This window comes from Vidua macroura, chromosome 4, assembly GCF_024509145.1.
Source record: "Vidua macroura isolate BioBank_ID:100142 chromosome 4, ASM2450914v1, whole genome shotgun sequence".
NCBI classification, from domain to species: domain Eukaryota; kingdom Metazoa; phylum Chordata; class Aves; order Passeriformes; family Viduidae; genus Vidua; species Vidua macroura.
The window spans coordinates 56,847,535-56,868,237 of record NC_071574.1 but is presented as its reverse complement, the minus strand read 5'-3'; the positions used below and the strand labels follow the sequence as shown (position 1 = coordinate 56,868,237).

At 36.4% G+C, this 20,703-nt stretch overlaps 1 protein-coding gene across 5 annotated transcripts in view; it reads right to left on the bottom strand.

Moving 5' to 3' along the window:
- The window catches only part of KCNIP4 (potassium voltage-gated channel interacting protein 4), a 385,281-nt gene that overhangs the window by 269,215 nt on the left and 95,363 nt on the right, over positions 1-20,703 (bottom strand). The window contains exon 1 of one of the 5 annotated variants that reach the window (XM_053976056.1): positions 11,050-11,357. The exons of the other annotated variants lie outside the window; for them this stretch is intronic. Coding sequence (XP_053832031.1) covers positions 11,050-11,137 — 88 coding nt within the window. The 5' untranslated portion in view covers positions 11,138-11,357. Of the gene's footprint in view, positions 1-11,049; positions 11,358-20,703 lie in introns of those variants that run through there. 5 annotated transcript variants of the gene reach the window in all.

Sequence of the window (20,703 nt, the reverse complement as noted above, 5' to 3'; positions counted from 1 at the left end):
ACAATCCAATTAGTTTCTCACAATAGACTACAGCAGTTATTTAAGGAGCTTCGAGCACTTCATCTGGTAAGTCTTCACGGGGCAGGAATGCCCTGCTGTTTCTATTCCCATCTGTCACTCAGCATTAAAGTTTCAGAGCATTGTGAACACAAACATGGGGGATGTTGCAGCACTTAAATTCACCTGTGTGCGGCAAGAGGGAGAATGCCTGAACAGCAATGAAATTTCCAAAACCAGCAGTCAGGGTAACAGATACATCAAATTGAAAGTGAGTAGTGACTGTCAGCCACCATCACCTCTGTCTTCCCCAACATGCATTTCAGTTACTGTTGTAACTCACTGGACTCAAAAATCAGTCAAATTTTGAAGGAATAAATATTTCTACAATGTAAAAATTTTGCCTTCAATGCTAGAGGTTCAGAGTGCTGAGAGTGAAGACATGACACCATGCTGTCCACTAAATATTTCTCTCAGACCAAACTCTTCACTGGTACAGATTTACCTGCAGCTTTACACCAAGGATGAATCTGATACACAATAACATAGAGGTATCAGGGGCTGTGCATAAATGTGCATTTTTATTTACTAGTGTAACTTGTGCTCTTCTTTGTCCTCCATCCTCTCTCCTTACCTTCAGTCTTAATTTTCCTTACAGTCTTATTTTATATTTTCTGTTCTCTTGACATTAAGATGCATGTAATTTTCTCCATTTGGTTACATTTTTAAAAGTTATTAGCTGATTGAATAAATTAAAAATGTTCTTGTCCTCACTAAAAAGCCCTTATGCCTTTTCAGGAATCCTGAGGAGCTGTACACATAGGCTACTCAGGGAAGTTAATTATTAATTATCAGTAAGGTGGAACAGTTAAGATTAATTCAGTCACTGTTGAGACCCACTCATTCAGAATTAAAATAGAATTTGGTTCCATTTCCTTGAGAAATGAATTATGCTAAATTAAAATGACGTCTCTTCAGTTCTGATTCTTCTGCAATGTAGCAGTTTTACTTAATTTCAATTAAATCTGCACATGAAGACAATTCCTTAGATTTCTCTTATGTTTTAACTCCTTTTCTTAAGTGGTAATGGAAGAAGCTTACAAAACTTGTGTTAGGCTGCACTACAGCAATTTAAAAGCAGCTTATCATTGTTGTTTAATATTTGTTAATCTGGGAACAAACATATGACAATTTGGGGAAAATGACTAAATACATATAATCATTAGCCTCACATTGACAGTAATGAAGTAATTTCAGATGCATTTTCTAAAGAAGCTCTGCAGATTTTACTGTTGTGGACTCCATAAACATCACTGATAGCGAATTAGATGGTAGGAGTACTGATTGTACCTAACATGAGAGATACTGATATGAGCGCATTTAAAACTTGAAAGTGAAAATTAACATTGTATAGAAGAGGGATTTATTTAAAACTGGATGTACTTATAAATTTTAAATATTCATTTTTATAAAGATAAAAATCATGTTTACATAATTCAAGATAATCTAAATAATCAACAACAGTTGATTGTCCTAGGTGTATGTACCCATACTATGTGTACTCTAATTGATTAGAAATGAACCCAATTTTTTTGGCCCCAGGTTGGCTGCATCTGTGTGTGTCAGCACCCCTTTCGACCAGCAATGATCAGTTTTTAAGTGCTGAAGAAACCAGAACCCCCAAATTACATCATATCCTTGTCCCAAGGAAATCATCTGCCGGGAAAAACTGACCTGGGATTTTTAAAGAAATTCTTCAACTAATGTAATGAGATGTAGCAATTAGAATAAAGAACCTATGGACAAACTTTTGAGAAGTAAATGACATAAGAGCCTAATTCCTATTTTTAGAGTTGAGTAAGGAATCTATTTTCTGCTGACCTTTACAAGCGTTACTATAAATCAAATATAAATGATCAACTGTCACTTTTTTCCCTGAAGTTAAATAAAGTTTACAATAGCTGTCACAGAAAGGTCTGCACTGCACAAATTCTAAATGTTGTTTGACTTTATTCACATGCCTCATAAAGGGTATTTAAAAAATCACAAATCTGCTGACAAAAACCAGACTAACAGACATAAAATCTAGTACTTCTTTTCATATTTATTAAATTTCTTAAACTAATGGAGTATGGCTGTTGATGAAAACAGACTTTTTTCCTCTTCATCCAAAAAACTTTTATTTTATATTTAAAATTAATCACACTGCCTAGATGGGGACTCTATAAAAAGCTCAAGAGGGTAAATCAAATTGTTACCAGTTTTAAAATCTAAAGAGCCTATTTGACACACACACACACACTATGTATTGTATAAGCTTACTTGATGTATACTGAAGAAACAGTAATGACAAACTTAATTTATAAAACTTATTATAAAATTTATAAAATTTATGGCATCTAAATTATTTGGAATAGAACTTTAAATGTAGAATTAACAAGTTACAGTTCAATACTGCAGGAATCTAATAATAAGAAATATATGTTGCATGTTCAAAATGTTCAGTATTAGCAGAAACCCTCAGTAGCAGGACCCCCTAGAATACCTGCTGTAGTTTTAAAAAGGAAGTTTTTGACAGCTTTTGGCAGTGAAAAGGTCAGGACAGTTTTTCATTTGTTTGTTTTATTTTAAATTACTTCAAAAGTCAATGTTTCAATTTTGGAAATGAAAGTATTGGAGTGAATTGCATTGTCTTCCATGACAGGCTGTCATCATGAAGAGACAGGAGACAAGTGAAGAGTTCACATGAGTCAATATCCAGACCAATTCAGAGACATATAAAAATCTAGAAGTGGAATTCAAATGAACTGGGTTATACACAGAAAATATAAATGTTACAAATTAATTGGATCTGAAAACACAGTAAAGCAAGTAAAGACCATCACACCACACCAGGAAAGAGAACAGTGGTAATGTGACAACCAAGGTCACTGTGTTGCCCATAAACAGGTGACTGCCAGTGTAATGGGACATAAGATTGGCGTTCACCAGCCACAAAGCAGCATTAAGTTTTATCAGTTCTATTGTTTCTATTTGGTTGTATCAGAGCCAGTCACACAGAATAACCAGCTAAAGACTGAATGCTGTTAGCAGGTAGTTCAGTGCCCATTTATTTCCAAGCCAACATATCACTGCTATTTTCCAAATTGGCCATTAACTTTATATCCAAACATGGTATTGAATTGGCCATCACCTATCTCTAATGTTCTTAGAGAATTCAAATATTAAACAAATGAAGAAAATTATTTTCTGTTAATACAGGCTCAGATTTAAGATGGCCCTTCTCGACTGTAAAGTATCAATCAACATGTGGTTATCCCAGTTTGGAAGACAGGGACATCCATAAAACTAAAAGTTAAAATACACACTATTACTGCAAATCACTAAATGTACATGCCTACATCGTCCTATTTGGGGAATGAGATTGTCATGGTTTCTCATTTTTATTCCCAGCTTGCATCTTTCCCTTAACTGCCACAAATAAAACTATGAAGCAGGTCCAAAAATACTGGGGTTTTAAAACCTCCATTCAAATGATCAGCTCTTGACACTGCTACTGATAGGATGCATCCATCTTCCCTAGCTTTAGATGTTACATACTCTTTTTTTCTCACATCATTAGAGTTTCTAATCCCTTTTCAGGATAATTAATACTATAAGAAAAAAAAAATATATATATACATACACTTTCCTATGGACTAGTTCATGGGCTACTAGTATCCTAGTACTACTATCCTAAGGCTACTCCATATGTGAAGACTAGCAAACCCAAGATATTAAAAAAACCCATGAAGTGATTCTTATTAGTAATCTGTAAAAACACTGTCTGAAAAAAACTATTTCAGGTGACTTAATATTCCGTTTATAACTCCATTTAAACTATCTGCTTAAAACTTCTGGCCACTTCAGGAAGGTACTCAGGTAAGATCACTTAGTTGAGAACAAAAAGAGGCAGGATTACTGAGCTGCCTAACCATGGTACTACACCATTGAAACAGTGAAAACATCCTAACCCCAGAGAAGTTTATTTTGACTTTTGTGACTGGGTTTTTGTTTGTTTGTTTTTAAATATCAAGACTGATGAAACTGGTGTAAAGTAGCATTTATCAAAGGCTTCATATTTTTCTAAGGCAAAAAACTCCCAAACCAATTAGTAAATGCAGGTTGTACTTTCTGATGGCATGTTCTTTGATAAAATAGAATACCAAAGGTAATTTCTAGTCCTTCATTTTGCCTTTTTTTTTTTGCACAGAAATGTTTTCTGGCCTACTGCCAAGAGGAATCTATCATCTGAGCACAGGTGTGGGAGGCCTCCAACTGCACTCCTCTGCCTGTCTTATTTCACGTGCCGATCACTGCCAAAAGTCCAAGACTGCTCAGGAAATAGATTATTCAGAACTCTTTCAAGGGCTGCTCCTTGGCAAATCCAGGAATCACCTTTTTTGAATGCAGGTTAGCAACATAAAAACATAGGAACTACCATATTGGTTTAGACTAAGGATCCCATCTAGCTCAATAGCGTGTCCTCACCAACAGCTATTAGCATATGTCCAGTGAAAACAAGAAACAGGAAAAGCACTTAAAACATTTTCCCCTAACACTTTCATAGCTATGGACTACTTTAATCTCAGGGAAATTCTTACATGTTTAATCTAGAGCGTGTCTCCCAACAGGTTTGTTTTCCAACTCTTTACTCAGCTGGATCCTCTGGACTCATGCAGAACTTTTCACAACATCCTTTAGTAAGGAGTTTCACAGATTTATCAGCCCCAGTTTTATTCCTGGCCAGTAGAAAGCTCACCACCTATCCTTTCAGACATAAAGCTCATTTTGTCCAGCATGTACCAGTTTATTTTACCCTACATTGATTTTTAGCTGTCATTTTAGTGTCTTTGAGAATCACTGTACAATGTCTGTCTGCAGTAGAAAGTCCTTATAAAAGGAACAAAAACATAATAACAAAAAAAAAAAAAAACAGTCTGTTCATTCCAAGATTGTGTTCATTTCAGTTTGCACCCAAATTCCTAATCTAAATATATCCTTCTCCTTGCTGCTTCTATACTCCAAGCTACTCTGTGTAATGTTAAATGAAAAGTACACACACAATGAAGAACTGTATTATATTGTACAAGGCTGAAACAGTCCTAATGCTGCCATTTCACAACACTTTGGCTGTAGGATTTGGTAACTTTTAAAAAAGTTCCTTAAAGAGTATTTTTAAGCATATTATCATGTGCTGTGCCTTACATACAGCTGAATTTTTAATACTATATTTATAAATGACATCAGTAGTTTGGACTCTCACAAGAACAGTACAGAAAGTAGGACTTCCAAAGGGAAGATCATTAATGATGACTACAAGATGCTTTCCAATGTGTCATTTGCAAGAGAAGATGAACTGTATCTTTCATTTTAATTAAGATTCAGGCTTGGAATGAGAGAGTAAAACCTCAATTTTTTTCAACAGAAATGGTATGCAGCATGCTAACATTGTCCTTTTATAATTAACACACCATAAGAAGCCTTAAGACTTCAGTGAGGGCTTTTTGGAACTATCTGGAAAAAAAAATCTTCTTTAAATAGGTTATATGATGTTAATGCATGAAAAACATGGGACATTTGAGTCAAATATTTAAAAATATTCAGGAGAATATGTTTAAAGATTAGGGTATTGCCTTTAGATGCCCCACTTCAAGATATCCACTACTGCTTCATGCATCTGTGAAGTTCAGTCTAACTCAAATATGAGGGATTATAGAACTTGAAGCTGAAACATTTTGCACAACACTGAATTGCAAATCAGGAAGAGCAAAGGCAGTCTATGTAGGCCCATTTCTGATGAGGGAAAAATGTATAATTTCTGAGTGCTTAAATGTAATTTATTATAACACATTTTGTAATAAATTATACTATTTGAAATCTGAGCATTTTTCTACAAAATTGCTGAAAGTTCACAGTAAATCTGCAGCATGTGAGAGGCATACAGGTAGGATTTATTTTTTGAGGCAACAAAACAAATATTTTAATTTTTTTACAATTTGAAGCAGAACACATCTTAAGTACATTAAGGCATTCTCAGCTTTCCCCAGAATATATTTCACATTGCCTGCTACTAAGCTCAATACATCTAGGTCTTTTGTCTCAGAGCACTGTCTGTACTACATTCTAAACAAAATGCCTATTGGAGTGATAATATATATATAGGGATAGTGTAATAAAAAAGTGTTTTCAAAAGCCAGGTACTCAACAATGCAATAAATGTAAAATCCTAGAAACATTACAGTAGGACTTGGGCAAAATTCACCTAATATATTTAACAAGAGCTAATAAGAACAACAACAAAAAAAAACAAAAACACACAAAAAAACCCCAAACAAAACCAAAAAAATGTGGGAGTTTTTGGTTGGTTGGTTGGTGTTTTTTCAGGTATTTTTCTTTCAAAGCCTGGTATTTTATGCTCAAACACCTCTGTCAGGTAGTACATGAAACTTACTCAAAATCCCACTGTGCTGACATTCAGTATCCACCACACCCTTCCACTGAAGGGATTTCCCTCAGAGGAAGATGAATATCAAGACAGCACCCGCAAAAGTTGCCAGTCCTAGTCATGAAATTGAGCAAGCATAAAGTACAATGCAGAATTTCAAATGAAATCTGAAATGGTTTCTTTTAAATTAATGAGACTTCATTCCCTAAACAGGACATGGCAAATATTTCACTCTTTCACACTGGAACTTGTGAAATTATCTATAGAGAGACCACTGCACCTCTGTATAGGAAAAGTTTCTGAAACCCCAGAGGTTCAAACTACCTCATAGGCAACAGCCAAGAGATGCTGACCTTGAATCTGGAATTCTTTCCTATTAAAAATAAATGAAAAAAGACTAATTAGGTTCATGAACAATACTGATTTGGTATTACAGAAAAAATGGAAAAAAGAAATATTTCAGCAATAAAAAAGGCATTTGGAAACACATTAAACCTGTTTTCCCATGAATGTTGACATTTTAGGTTTTCCATAACATCTTCAAGATAAAAGGTGCTTTTAAAGTAATTTTGTTATATCCTGTTTGCATAAAAAGGGGAACAGTCTTTTTATCTGCTCTCTTTGTCTCATATTTTTTAAGATTATTTTTGATATTTTGCATTATTTTTGTCTTTCATTTTTTTTCTATTTCTCATATTATGCACCCTAGAAGTTAACGGAATCTGGTAACCTGCATTCAAAAAAAGGTGATTCCTCTTGGATTTACCAAGGAGTAGACCATGAGGGAATTCAGAATAAACTACTGTCCTAAACAGTCTCAGACATTTGGCAGTGATAGGCACATGAAATAGAACAGTTAGAGGAGTACAGTTGTGAGGCCTCCCACAGCTTCAGAGCTATGCTCAGATGATATATTCCTCTTGGCAGTAGGCCAGAAAACATTTCTGTGCAAAAAAAAAAAGGCAAAATGAAGGACTAGAAACTACCTTTGGTACTCTGTTTTATCAAAGAACATGCCATCAGAAAGTACAACCTGCATTCACTAATTAGTTTGCTTTTTTTTACCTAAGAAAAATATGAAGCCTTTGATAAATGCTACTTTACACCAATTTCATCAACCTTGAGATTCAAAAACAAAGAAACAAACAAAAACCCCAGAAAATCTAAAGAAGTCAAAAAAACCCCACATCAATCCATGACCTACTCTACAAAGCCTAGAAGAGTGAGGTAGCTTCAGTTTGTTGGAGTACAGTTTCACAGCCAGGGCTGCTCCCCACTTCATTCCCTGTATACACATATGCTAACTGGGAATTTGAATTTGTCCTGTAAAACCTGGCCTCCTATATGAATAGGTCATATCAGACATTTAATAAAAACATGCCTGAAAGGGATGCAATTGTGAAAATCTACCACTGAATTCAATTGTGGTTTTGGTTCTGTCATCTCTTTAATCTTTCATCAGTTGCAACAGTTAAGAAAAATTTCATAGCCATTGCTCTGAAATCACTTTTCCTCCATTTTAAGATAATCTGTGACCTACTTCTTCATCTCCAAATGATTTATTTTGTTATTTATAACATAGAAATCCACGTTGCATCCAAAAACTAAAACATTCTCAAGAGCAGTGCCAAGATTTTGTGACAGTGTTTCAAAGACCAGGTGCTTGCAAGTCAAGAGGCGGGAGGCAACAAAGTAGGGATTGGTATGATATTTGGTTTGCCATCATCAAAGAGGGAATATGTTCCACTTGTGGAAACACACCAACTTACTATATAACAGAAATAATGGGAAATTAAAAACTTTGTTTAAAAGACTACTTCTTTTCACTATATTTTGCTATCAGTCATAGTGACTTGCTGTAAAAAAAACAAAAAACAAAACAAAAAAAAAAAACCAAAAACAAACAAACAAACAAACAAACAAAACTGAGAGAGATCTGGATGTATTCATGCAGAGAGTGCCACTTAAAACCCATTGTAAAGGTTTATACAGCATTTACCTTCAAGCAAGGGGGTAGTTTCATTAATATTGGTTCCAGCTGAGTGGACTAAGAAGCCCAAGTCCATGCTTATGTATTATTACAGACAGCTAAATGAGACCATTTTTATTTTAAACATTTAGATTTACTGCAGAGCAGGTCTGTAGTGCTATAAATGGTTATGAAACACAAGCTATAGAAGCAGCAATCAACAGTGACTCCTTAGCCAGGCCCATAGCCAGAAAACCCAGTCTCCCTCCTATATTACTTTGTTTTGTTTTCTGATCAATGTAATCACACCAGCTGCAGCACAGTTTATGTAAATGTGTAGATTAAGTATACATGCAACATATCTACCCATACAGAAAGAAGGGATGGATGAGACTCAGTGCAAGTACTTTCAAGAATGTGTAGTTCCAAACTATTAAGTATAATGTAAATGTTAAGGAACACTTGAAAAAGAAACTAGAAGCCAAATCATATCAACATAGAAATTAAATTACATTCACCATTCTTCTTCTTAGTAAACATTTACACTTTGAAATTAATTGGCTACTTGGGTGAGGAGATTGCCTGCTTCTAAGAAGTTAAATAAGCACACTTCTTTGTTTCTGATACCTATCCTAAATTTTTTAATGCTCAAGATAGAAATAGCAGTATCTTTAATATACAAAGTATAACTTTCTAACACTTTCAACTAGGCTTTCTCATTCATCTTCATTAATTATAACAGAATAAATTATGCATTAGATTTTTCAGGCTGAACAGTAACTGGTTTGCAACAGTTGAGGTTACTGAGTAGGACTGGGCTATGCAAAAGCTTAACAGCAGAGCTCTACCTCCCTTCACATTTCAGGTATTATCGCATTATCCTGATCTCATTTGCCACATCATTTGAACATGATGAAGTCTATTAACTTAATAAGAGTAGTAAGATACCAATACCTGTAGTAAAAACAAACTGAAAATCTCCTCAGAAGTATCTCAGCTCTTCCTAAGAGTGGGGATTTTTTGCTTGCTTGCTTGCTTGCTTTTAAGGAAACACATCTGAGGCCACCCCACTTGGCTTTTTATCATTGAATAAGCGCTGCTTAATTTAAAAAAAAATAACTTCTTTTAGTGATAGGATATGAATCAGTATCCACAGCAAGTCTTGAAAATGGTTTTGAATTGTGAGCTCAGAAAGGTTGCAGCACAAATGTCAATCTGAAAAATAGAGTAGTGTGTGCATCATTTGCTAGATAGGAAAGGAAAAGCTTGGATGACTTTGTGAAAAGAGTATTGCTATGAATTTCTAACACATCTTTCTTCTTGCATCATATATTATTTAATTTCCATAGCAACCCACAAGAGCAAGAAGCCAGTGTTTTCAGAAAAATTTGAATTGATGCAGTTTACAAAAGAGAAACTATGATAGACTAGGAATAATAGAGAAAATAAAAGCAGGGAAATTCTGTTACCAGACACACGAAGTTATTAAAAAGCTGTGTCAGATTTCCAAAAGTTACAAGCATCCTATAAAGTACGCATTGTCAGTGTTTGTGCTGTGACTTTTATAGCACTGTAATCCCAAATCTCATTAATTGCATGCATCAATTCTTCCAATTATTGCTAAAGAGTCAACTTTGATCTCCAATCTTTTCATCAGTGCCATAACAAAAAACACAAATAACCAACACACCACCACCACCAAACAAATGAAAATAACCAGCTGAAACTTTCAGATGACTTTAAATAAATGGCTTTTAATTCTCAACAATCATGTTAGCATAATTGGATATTATCTGCTGATGCTGGACCTGCAACTCTGCAAGGGAAAAAAAAGTAACTGAAGTCTAGAAAGAAGCACAATTATATTTTATAAATACGGAATGACATCATGTAAGTTATCATATTTGTCAGCTCTTGAGAACAGCCACAGAAAAATGCTGAATTGTGAGAAAAGTATATTTTCCAAATTGATAAGAAAACTACAGCATCTGCTCAGTCTAGCTTAGAAACCTTTCCTGATACTGCACACTTTGTCCAAGGTTACAGAAAAAAAATTACTTAAGGAAAGCTGACAAACACTATGTTTCAAATTCCTTAAGGGCAAAGCACAAGTGTTATTTACAATTTCGTACAAGATACTATAACATTCCATTGACAGATTGCAGCTGATTTACATCTTTAGATAAGCAAAACCAAGCCTCCGAGAAAGAGAATGTAGTGTGCTTGTCAAAGAATATCAGTCCAAGAAACAGTGAAAATAAAAAAACATCAGATTCATCCTTTATGACCAATGTGTCTTCTCTGCAGTACCGTTAACATATACAGGTGGACAGGTGGAACCATGTACACTCACATCCCAATTTGGGTTCGTGTGTGTAAAGGCTTAGAGAATGTCAGACTGTCTAAACACTGTAATAGCAGACTATGCTCTGTTTTCATTATGCTCTGCCACAAAGTAGTTCACAGATCTTCTTTTATTATTATTTATAAGATGAAAGGAATGATAATATAAAACAATGACAACCCTGTATTATCTTTAGGCAATTCTCTCGTTATCATGCTGAACAGCTCGACTACAGAGAAAAACAGTCATTACCTGTGTGAAGAGAACCTGTGATTAGCCTGAGAAGGTACTGGGCAAATTTCATTATTTCCCGCTTACACCGCTTCCTACAGCCACTCATCTTAGGCAATGGGGTATTCCTCTGAGGAGAGCCTGACGACTTTGCCAATAAAGGGAACAGTTTCTGCCAGCAAACTTCTGGGGCAGTTCAGAGCCTCACACGGCCTCGCCGCCTCCTCACGGCCGAGCAAACTCCGCCGATCTACCTCGGGTGGCTGCGCAGGGGAGCCCGCGGCGGCCGGCGCTGCGTGGCGCGGGCGCTGCCACGGCACAGCGCGGTGCGGCACGGCTGGGCAGGACACGGCACGGCAGGACACGGCACGGCTCGGGCTCGGCACGGCACTGGCGCGGCCACCGGCGCCCCCGCCGCGGCCGGACCCGCGGCAGGCGCTGGCCGCGGGCGGCTCCGCGGGCGCGCAGCCCGGCGGGCGGGGCGGTGCCGGTGCCCGCCCCACGCAGGCAGCACAGCACAGCACAGCACAGCGCAGCGCAGCGCAGCACCGCCCCCGGGAGCCGCTCCACTCTGCGCTCCTCCCGCGAGCAGCAGGCGGGCAGGTGGCTGCTCGGCGCTGCTCCGTCCCCGTGGTGCTGGGCGGAGGCGAACCCAGCCGAGGGCAGAGCCCCGCCCGGCCGGCCGCGCACGCCCTGGCCGAGGGGACGGTCCTGCCCCTGCCTGACCTGGGGAGTGTAACCGAGGTGTGAGCGGGCGGGGCTCCGCTCACCTGCACTCTGCATGTCGGCCTCGGGTCCCGTAGCCTGCTTGAAGGTCATGGAAACGGCAGGGCACTGCACACCTGTACGGCAGGAAGAAGGAAGCAGAAACCCTGCTGGTACCTCTGTGCGGAGAGCTGCCCCTGCTTTCCAGCCCCCTGACCTGCGGCAGCTGGGAAACAGACTTTGGCACAGTTAGCATTCTGTGGTCAGAATGTCTCCAAGAAAATCTCGTCAGGAAGCTACCTGTAGTCCTTTCTATTCCATTAGAAATTCATTGTTTTCCAAGTTGCTGAGAAGTATTTCTTATTAATAAAAATTATCTGCTGTAGTCTACATCCATGACCACAGAACCCAAAGAATATGTTTTCATTTCCCTTGGAGTACTTCCCTCATAGAAAACAGCTCTATTGCATTAGATGGTGATGCAATATGTAATGCCTAATACAGTTAAAAAAAGAAAAAAAAAAAGAAAAGACAGCCCATTAAGGAAAAGCTTAACAGAAGAAAATCATCAACTGATCTAATTTTATGACAGCACTGACCATAAAACATTTTGGTGAATGCCTTTTAAAAAATTACAATAAACACAAATGCACATCTTCAAGTTATTGTCTATATTATGCAGCGAGAAGAGATAAATACATTATAGACACAATACATCAAAGCGTTATCAAAGTTGCAGTTAGATGACACAGTTTCTGTGTCTTCTATCTGAAACACAAGCATGCTGTCTTATGCTTCCAGTGAAGCTACACAGATAATGGAAAGAACCAAAATGAAATAGCTCACAGAAGCCCCCAGGTTACTCCAACACAGGGATTAGTCTGAGAAGGATGTGGGCAAATTCCAGTATTTCATGTTTGCACTACTTCCTACAGCCACTCATCTAAAGCAGGAACTAATTTCTTGGCACAGCTTTTTCTGAAAAGACACAATACAGTTTTACCAAAGAAAACCATCCAAAAAAAGACATCCCAAACCCAAAAAACCTTCCACAAAAATGAAAAAACAAACAAACCAACCAACAAACAAAACCACCCAAACCAATACCCCTCCAACAAAACCCATCAAATTCTGAGGTACTGGAGATGTCAGTGTGCCTTACAAATTTCTGAACTCCTCTGGTCTCTGAAAGGAAAACTCCTTAAATAGCTGGTAGAGGTGAAGAGATACCAACAGCATAAATTTCTGTCTTTTCTTTAGGAGAGGACTGAAGAGGCCAATGCAAATGGTTCTGAGCTGGAGTCCTTGACCTTTTTTAATCCTTTGACATTGCCAATTACTTTATAGAATTTTCACTAGCAGTGTTACTTCAAAACAAGGAACTGAAAATAACTGAAGCCTAAACAACTGAAATACTGGTTTTCTAAAGCCATAAGCATGAATTACCAAGACCATGTGTTGTTCTTCCTCCACCCAAAGAACCCCTCAAATAAAGCTGTACCAGTTCTGACACTGTTTGACACTGTTTCCTAAGCCTTTGCATTTCAATATACAATAACAGTAATTGTTACCTAAGGTAGATTTCATGAAAGATTTTTGACTACTTTCACCAAGATATTTTTTTAACAATCAGTGCAGTATTTTGATAGCATTGGATCTAAGTTTATCTCCCAATATTTCTCTGGTCAGCAGGAAAGATTGACTAAGATTAAAGGGGTTTTTTTCCCCCAAATCAAGAGAGCAGATCAGAGAAAAGAGGGCAGGAAAGTTTGAACAGAAAACTGTAATAAAACCACCATGGTACATTTGAAAAATATAGTAAAATAATATGAAGGACAATTAGACAATATCAACTTCTATGTATTTGTAATATACCTTTTTTATCTTTTATCAATTGACATACTAAAGTTCTCAGACAGAGACAGTGTCTTTGCACTGAGGTAAAAAAATACTTTTTATATCTACAAGCTAGGTCCATCCCTAATAATTTATAATCCATAGAGCTGAACTAAAACCTCTTAATGTCAGAAGGGTCTGCATCAGTTCCTAGAAATTCTGACTTTGGAACCGGGTACTTAGAAAAAACACTATTTAAGTAAAATAGAGGAGGAATAAAATACATGCATACATAACAGAAGTTCTTTTCAAACATTAGGAAAAGCAAATGGAAAGAAAAAGTAAAAGCTCTTTGTAAACTGGATTTTCAAATTGCTTTACCAAGCCCAGGTCATGGGCTCCTAGAATAACATAAAGTACAAAATTGCTTTGTTTGAAGTGCTTAGCAAGAATGAAATTACTAGAGAGGAAACATATGCAGTTTTTGTAAAAGACTGTCAACAGCTGCAGTCAAGTTTAAAAGTAAAATGGGAACATTTCCCTGAATGTACAAAGCATATTATAGTGCAGTCAGGACTAATTAATTGATAATAATAAAATATTTTCTTCCTGTGAGAATTTCTACACAAAGCTACAAGACAAATCTTAAAATCTTTGTCACCATGTCAAGAAAGGAGTGCAAAACCAAAAATGTATGAAATTAAATTCTATACAGTCCAAAGATAAAATTCTACATGTATTTTTATAACTTCAGTTAGGGTCTCAGCATCACAGGTCTATGCCCCAGGCCCACCTGTTGTCAACTGAAGTGCAACCTAACCATCCTTAGAGGAGGGTAGACACTGATAGACCTTTAGTCTAACATGACAAAAGAAAAAACTACACCAATATTGTAGTCCAGAGATGGTCATTATTGGCAGGTATGTATCAGTATTGCTTTACTTGTTCCTGTGTAGGAATAGTATTTTACTATTAAAAAAAAAAAAAAAAAAAAAACCAAAAAAAACAAAAACCAAAAAAAAACCAAAAAAAACCAAAAAAAAAACCAAACCAAACCAAAAAAAAAAAAAACCCAACTAAACAAAATCAAAAGAGAAATACATTAATAGCAACATGAAAACACATTCTAAAATAATTAAAGAAACCAGTGATTTTTAGATTGCTTAGGTTGCTCGGACAATGTGGATGACTCTTTGAAAAAAGAAAAAAATATAAACCCCAAAAGCATCGCATGCCTCAGAACTGACCACTGCAACAGAGTGGTATAAAATGATGAATTAGCTAGCATTATAGTTATGTTTTGAGAGAGAAAAAGTTACTAAATACAGATTTTATTTAACAAAAAAAGATAGAAAAACATCTCTTAAAACATTCAAATAGAAATTAAATGTTGCTTTTGTCATATTAAGAGCATAACAATGGCAAAGACTAAAATGCCAAAAGCACATATAAGAGTTTAGGGAGAGAAAAAATTAGCCATCACAAATATTTGATGAAAAGAAACCCATAGAATAAGGATGACAGTGCATGCCAAATATAAATTTGCTACTCTGTGAATAAAATCTCCAGCAGAAGCTGAAGTGACATATACAGAGCACAAGCTGATTGGCCTCTTGCAGGCAATTTGCCTTGTAAACCTCTTTCATTTGCACAAAATCCTCTGACTTCAAAAAACAAAATTTCCTCCTGAACTAGTCCTTGCTATTGACTAAAAGCAAATTGAAATTTTACAACAAAAATCAACTCAGTTAAATGCTTCAACCTCATCAGAAAGGGTAACAACAGGAAGTTATCCAGGAGCACAAAAAACCTGTGCAGAGTTTCCTTGATGTTGACTCCGGAGGCCTGTAAGAGCTTTTTTTTTCTTAATGCAAATACTGAATTCAATAACTGGAATTTTTTTTAATCAAAGGATTATTAACTTTTTATTTCAAACAACAGTGATATTTACAACCTAAGCACATGGCAAGCAATAACAGATGGGCAGAAACAAACAGATGGGTGAGCACAAGGTAACAGCAAGATGTTTATGATAGAGCAAAATAAACAGCTGCCACAAGTAGATGACCATCATCAGATCTCTCTTCAGTTGCTCCTTGCCTGTCATAAGAGTAAGAGTCCTCTTAAATCACAGTCCCTACTGTATTTATTTTAATAGCTCTTCTGTGGACTTATACTTCTTGACTTGACAGTATTGTGCAGTGAGGTGTCCCAAGTTCGCCATCATTATTCAAGTGGATGCAGTGGGATGAGAGTCATTCATCATAGAAGTCACTGGAAACCGCAGAAGTCATTACAAATTATTCATGATGTCCATGAAAATATCAGCTACCACTTTTAGCCACAGCCAGTGAATAGCAATAAAAATTCTCTTGCACGTCATTTGCTCAAATTTAGTCTTGGATATTAACACAGACCAGAGATGGTTATATGATAGAGGATGAGCTGGGGAAGCAGAGATGCAGGCATATGTTCCCTTCCTAACTGATTAGCAGCAACATGCTAGCTAAATTTACTTAGATTAAATGGTTATTGTTCTTTGTTGTCTGTCCTGAATGTTATAGTGACAACAAGGAACACGAAACTGTTTCTTGCTCCATGCATTCCATATTAAAATGTATGTCTACATGGGATGTGGAAATGATCTGGTTCTGTCTTGTAGGAACAATAACTTCCACAGAGCCCAGGACAGAGATTGAGGGGACTGCCAAGGTCCCTGGTTATGAATACAGACTTATTTACCTTCTTTATGTTTTTTATACCCTTCATAGCAGAATTAAATCCTTACTATTAGCCCTACTGTTACTTATCCAAACTGCATGCAATGGTTTTAAATGCGGAAGAAAAAATAGTAAGAAATCTTTATCCTGGCCTATGCTACTGAAAATTAATACAGTCTTCCTGCTTTTGTTTTTAGTCTTTAATTTCTCCTGAAAGATTGCTAAGAATAATATCTTCAAATGGCTCTGTTGCTGTGTTTGAAATAGGGCTACAGAGAAATGACTGCTACTTCACACTGTTTGCATAATATCAACAAATTATACATGTGCTCTATTCTGATAGCTAATACCTGCATAAAATAAATTACTTTCATTGCTGTTATAGTACCACACTCTATAGGTTCAAACTATATTTTCTAATACATTTATGTAAACTAATAAAACGTGTTGGCTTAACCCACCAGAATCTTTGACCAGTGTAACAGAAATACTTAAAATATTTATCCCTATTATTCCTACCTTCCCTGAGCTAGCTCCTCTCAGAATGCCTTTTTTTACTTACTCAGTGTCCTTGAAGCTTACCCCAAGGATTCATTTTCACATAACACTCTAAGATGATACTGCAGACAGTCAACCAGGAGCTACAGCTGCCTCAACCTCCCCCATGGTCCACACTTGCCTAATTAAATATTCATCACTCCCAAATGCTGCAGTGTCAAACATGAGCAACTTCCCAGCCTGACCTCCTACAGCCAGCCTGTGGTTTGGTGCTGGAGAATAAACAAGACCTGCTGAAACATAAAATGGCATAATGCAGTTTTCATGTTGCACATTAACTTCTGTGCATGCACTGTAAAATTCTTACTGCAGAAGCCAGAGTATTAACTTTTAATGTTCAATATATATTGAATACCTGTATGCAAAGTTACAGGGCGGTGTTATCAATAAACTAAAATATTATCTTCCTTATAATACAAATCCTGTTTTGTATGTATGGTCATACCTTTCAACTTAAAAATATATTATTTCTGAGTATTCTCAAATAAAAATATGATTGAGGCATACTAATATCAAGTATGTGAGGATGGTTTTTTTTTTTTTTGTTTGTTTGTTTTTTTGTGTGGCTTTAGACTCTTATCTTCGTTCCATTTGCAAGAAAGTTGGGGGTTCCCTCCAAGAGAAAACAGAAAGGTTCTTATAACTCATTTAATTGTATCAGACTCTGCACATATTTATATTTATATTTATACTTAATGGAAGAGAAATCTGAACAGAAAAACTAGAAGGAATCATCTTTCCTGTTACAGAAACCATAGCTGTAATAGTCTACAAGTTCCATAAATCTGTGAGATTTGATAGAACTAAAATATATCCATATCATGTCCATACAAAATAAGAATAGCGTAAAGGTTGTGTTTTGACCCCAAAACTTACATTAACCTGTTAAAGAGAAAAGTATCAGAAATTGGCTGCAAACCAGATAATACTGGGTATGCAGCATTCTTAAGACAATAGAATAAGCATTGCACCAAATCAGCCATGAGAATTCTGTAAGTATAATAACTACTACAGCTTAGGCCAGTAAGTTAATATATTCTGAGGAAGCCTGTTTTGACTGCATATATGTACTAATGTATGTACATATACTTACCTGAAAAAAAAATATATATATATAGTTTAAAAAAGGTAGATTTCATAGCTTCAATAACTATCTGTTGCAACTTATATGCCCCTAGGATTTCCCATAAATGGTCAAAATTCAGATTTCTTCTTTTAAGGGTTTCCCCATAGTTTTCAAGCATTTTCTTTCCCCTTTTATGCTAGTTATGGCTTGATGCTTTAATTAATCTAAAAGTTAAGATTGAAAAGTACATATCCTTAAGTTTTCACATCCTTAATTTGGCATGAATTGCAATGTATTTGAGTGAATATACTGCAACTACTACCTCAGGGAGGAGAAAAACAGAAGTGAGATACCACAGTCCAAATATTTTTTCAAAGCCTACATCTTGGTTGAAGCAATTTTGCAACAGCTCTCCTTCATCCAAAATTTGATTCTGTTAATTATTAAATATGAAGTACCAGTATTGAGAGCAAGTTAAATTACCACACTGCTAGGTCTGTGATCTGTTTTCCCTCCTGACAGGGTCCTGTAGATATTGAGAAGAAAAACAGTTTATCAGCATTCCTGTGGAATCCTTCAGATATGCCCTGTAGTGAACGTGACCAGTTACCAGTCTACTCCAGATTTTCCAGAAGGGTTGTCATTGTAATAAAGACCTGTAGATCTTCTTCCCACATAATACAGCTGCTGAGCTGTCACACAAAGTATATAAAATTTGACTATGACATAGAGGAAAACCATTTTATATGGACATAGAATTGATCTGGTCATATCTATGCTTTGACAAACCTGAGCTGAACCTTGCTCATGAAAGGTTTATATGCACTCAAAACTCTACCACTCTAAACTACATAATATTTTTTCTGCACTCTTACTTTCATTGCAGGCAAAAAAAAAAAAAAATTGCAAAAAATAATTTTATTATAATTTCCAGGCAACTGGAAATGCATCTGTGCTTCATGATACAGATTAAGCCTGAAGAAGCCACCCACTGTGTGCTTCAGGAAGGAAATGGTCATCAGGGATATGAATCACAGGGTATTACACCCATTTAGCATTGCTGGACCTGTAAATGAAACATCTGAGTCTGTGTTAGGGTCCTGAAGTTGCACACTACATACAGTGGGTAGATTTTGCAGGCCTTATTCAATATCTGTTTAGTATCATTTGTTTCCCTACCTTCTACCACATATTCTTCTGCAACCATACGGCCATTTCTCTGACAAGTATGGCCACAACTATTTGTGGCTTTGGGCAAACCTCCCTCATCTGCCCTTTTCATACCACTTTAAATCAGTCCCTAGGAACCAGTGATGAAAAGAGGCAGAGTCAAAGTAAATCTTCAAGATTAAAAGCAGGCAAACAGAGCAACCAGGGAATTCAGTCTCACATGTGACCCAAAGGCATCAGTGAAAGACAATTTTTGGCTCCCAGGTGGGAACATTTAGTAGTAAGGCAGGTAGATGGGGCCATGTGCATGAGACCTCAGGAAACTGTAGAAACTGAGTATGAAATCATTGCATTCTCCTAGTGACAACACCCTAAGATGTAATCAAAGAAAGGTCTTAAGCATAAACACAAACTATTTTTCAGCTCTATAGCCTAAGGAAGTGAAGCAGTGTGATTATGAACTCAGCTACTATAAAGTTACAAGACAGTGACAATGATAATAACCTATCATCAACCTATGATCAACGTGAGTAAAGAATAACTTCATCAATTGCCTGTAAATAAAAATCTGACTCTGAAGCCTAGAACAAGAAGATAAGTAAAAGGCTGGTAATGAGCATGACTCCAAACTCTACAGGTCAATGCAAGGGATAATAATTTTGATATAATACACACATACATTATATAATCAACACTGATATTCAGAAATATAAAGATACAGAGGAATACCCCTGCTTGTATCTCTCACTGTGAGGAGAAGAAATATTACTAGAAGAAAACAACATCTGTACACTAGAAGTACGATGGCAAACTTAAACTTTATAGGGTCTTATATGGTGGATATGAATACTACTTCTATTTAAGTCCTGCAGAAATTTCCTAGCTCATATCAGCTGGTCTGTGCCTCAATATAGACCTTCAGTCACCAAATAGAAATCATGCTTTATATTACAGAAATTATGACATCAAACTTTTTCCCATCAGAACAGGACAGCTATATTTACTGTAGGAAGTGTATTAAAAATGGAAGAGATAAGCTCTTCAGTCAAAAAAAAAAATCTATTACAGTAATCTTATGTCCAAAGAACAAGACTGAGGGGAGGGGGGGAAAAACCCCACAAAAACCCCCAACCATCCCTCACAATTTCCAACACACAGCTAACTTGTCAAGTATAAGCATCTTAATTGCAAAGATGCTCTTAGCAATTTTGTTCAAGTATTTATGGTTTGTCGTACAGTTTTTATTCCTTTCTATTAGGTAACTCCACTCTCAACCTCAAATTCCTTTTGATTTAGCAATCACATTTTATCCCACATTATTTTACCTTACCATTATCTAGACTCCTTCATATGATGTCTTCAGAGATAACTAGGATAGGTCACATTTTAAAACCTTATCTCTTTGGTTTTCAACCCAATGAAAGAACAAAAGAAAAAAAAAAAGATTAAAATACATGGGTAGTAGACATTTTAACATGTTGATTTTTCTTGAAGGCAAAACATTAATCTGAAATAAATCATAGGATTTCCTCACTATTTTAGTAGATATTGCTTTGGCTCTTTGGCTTCTTTGGAACATTTCATCTTTCAAGAAAAAAAACACCAGAGGGAAAAAGCCAT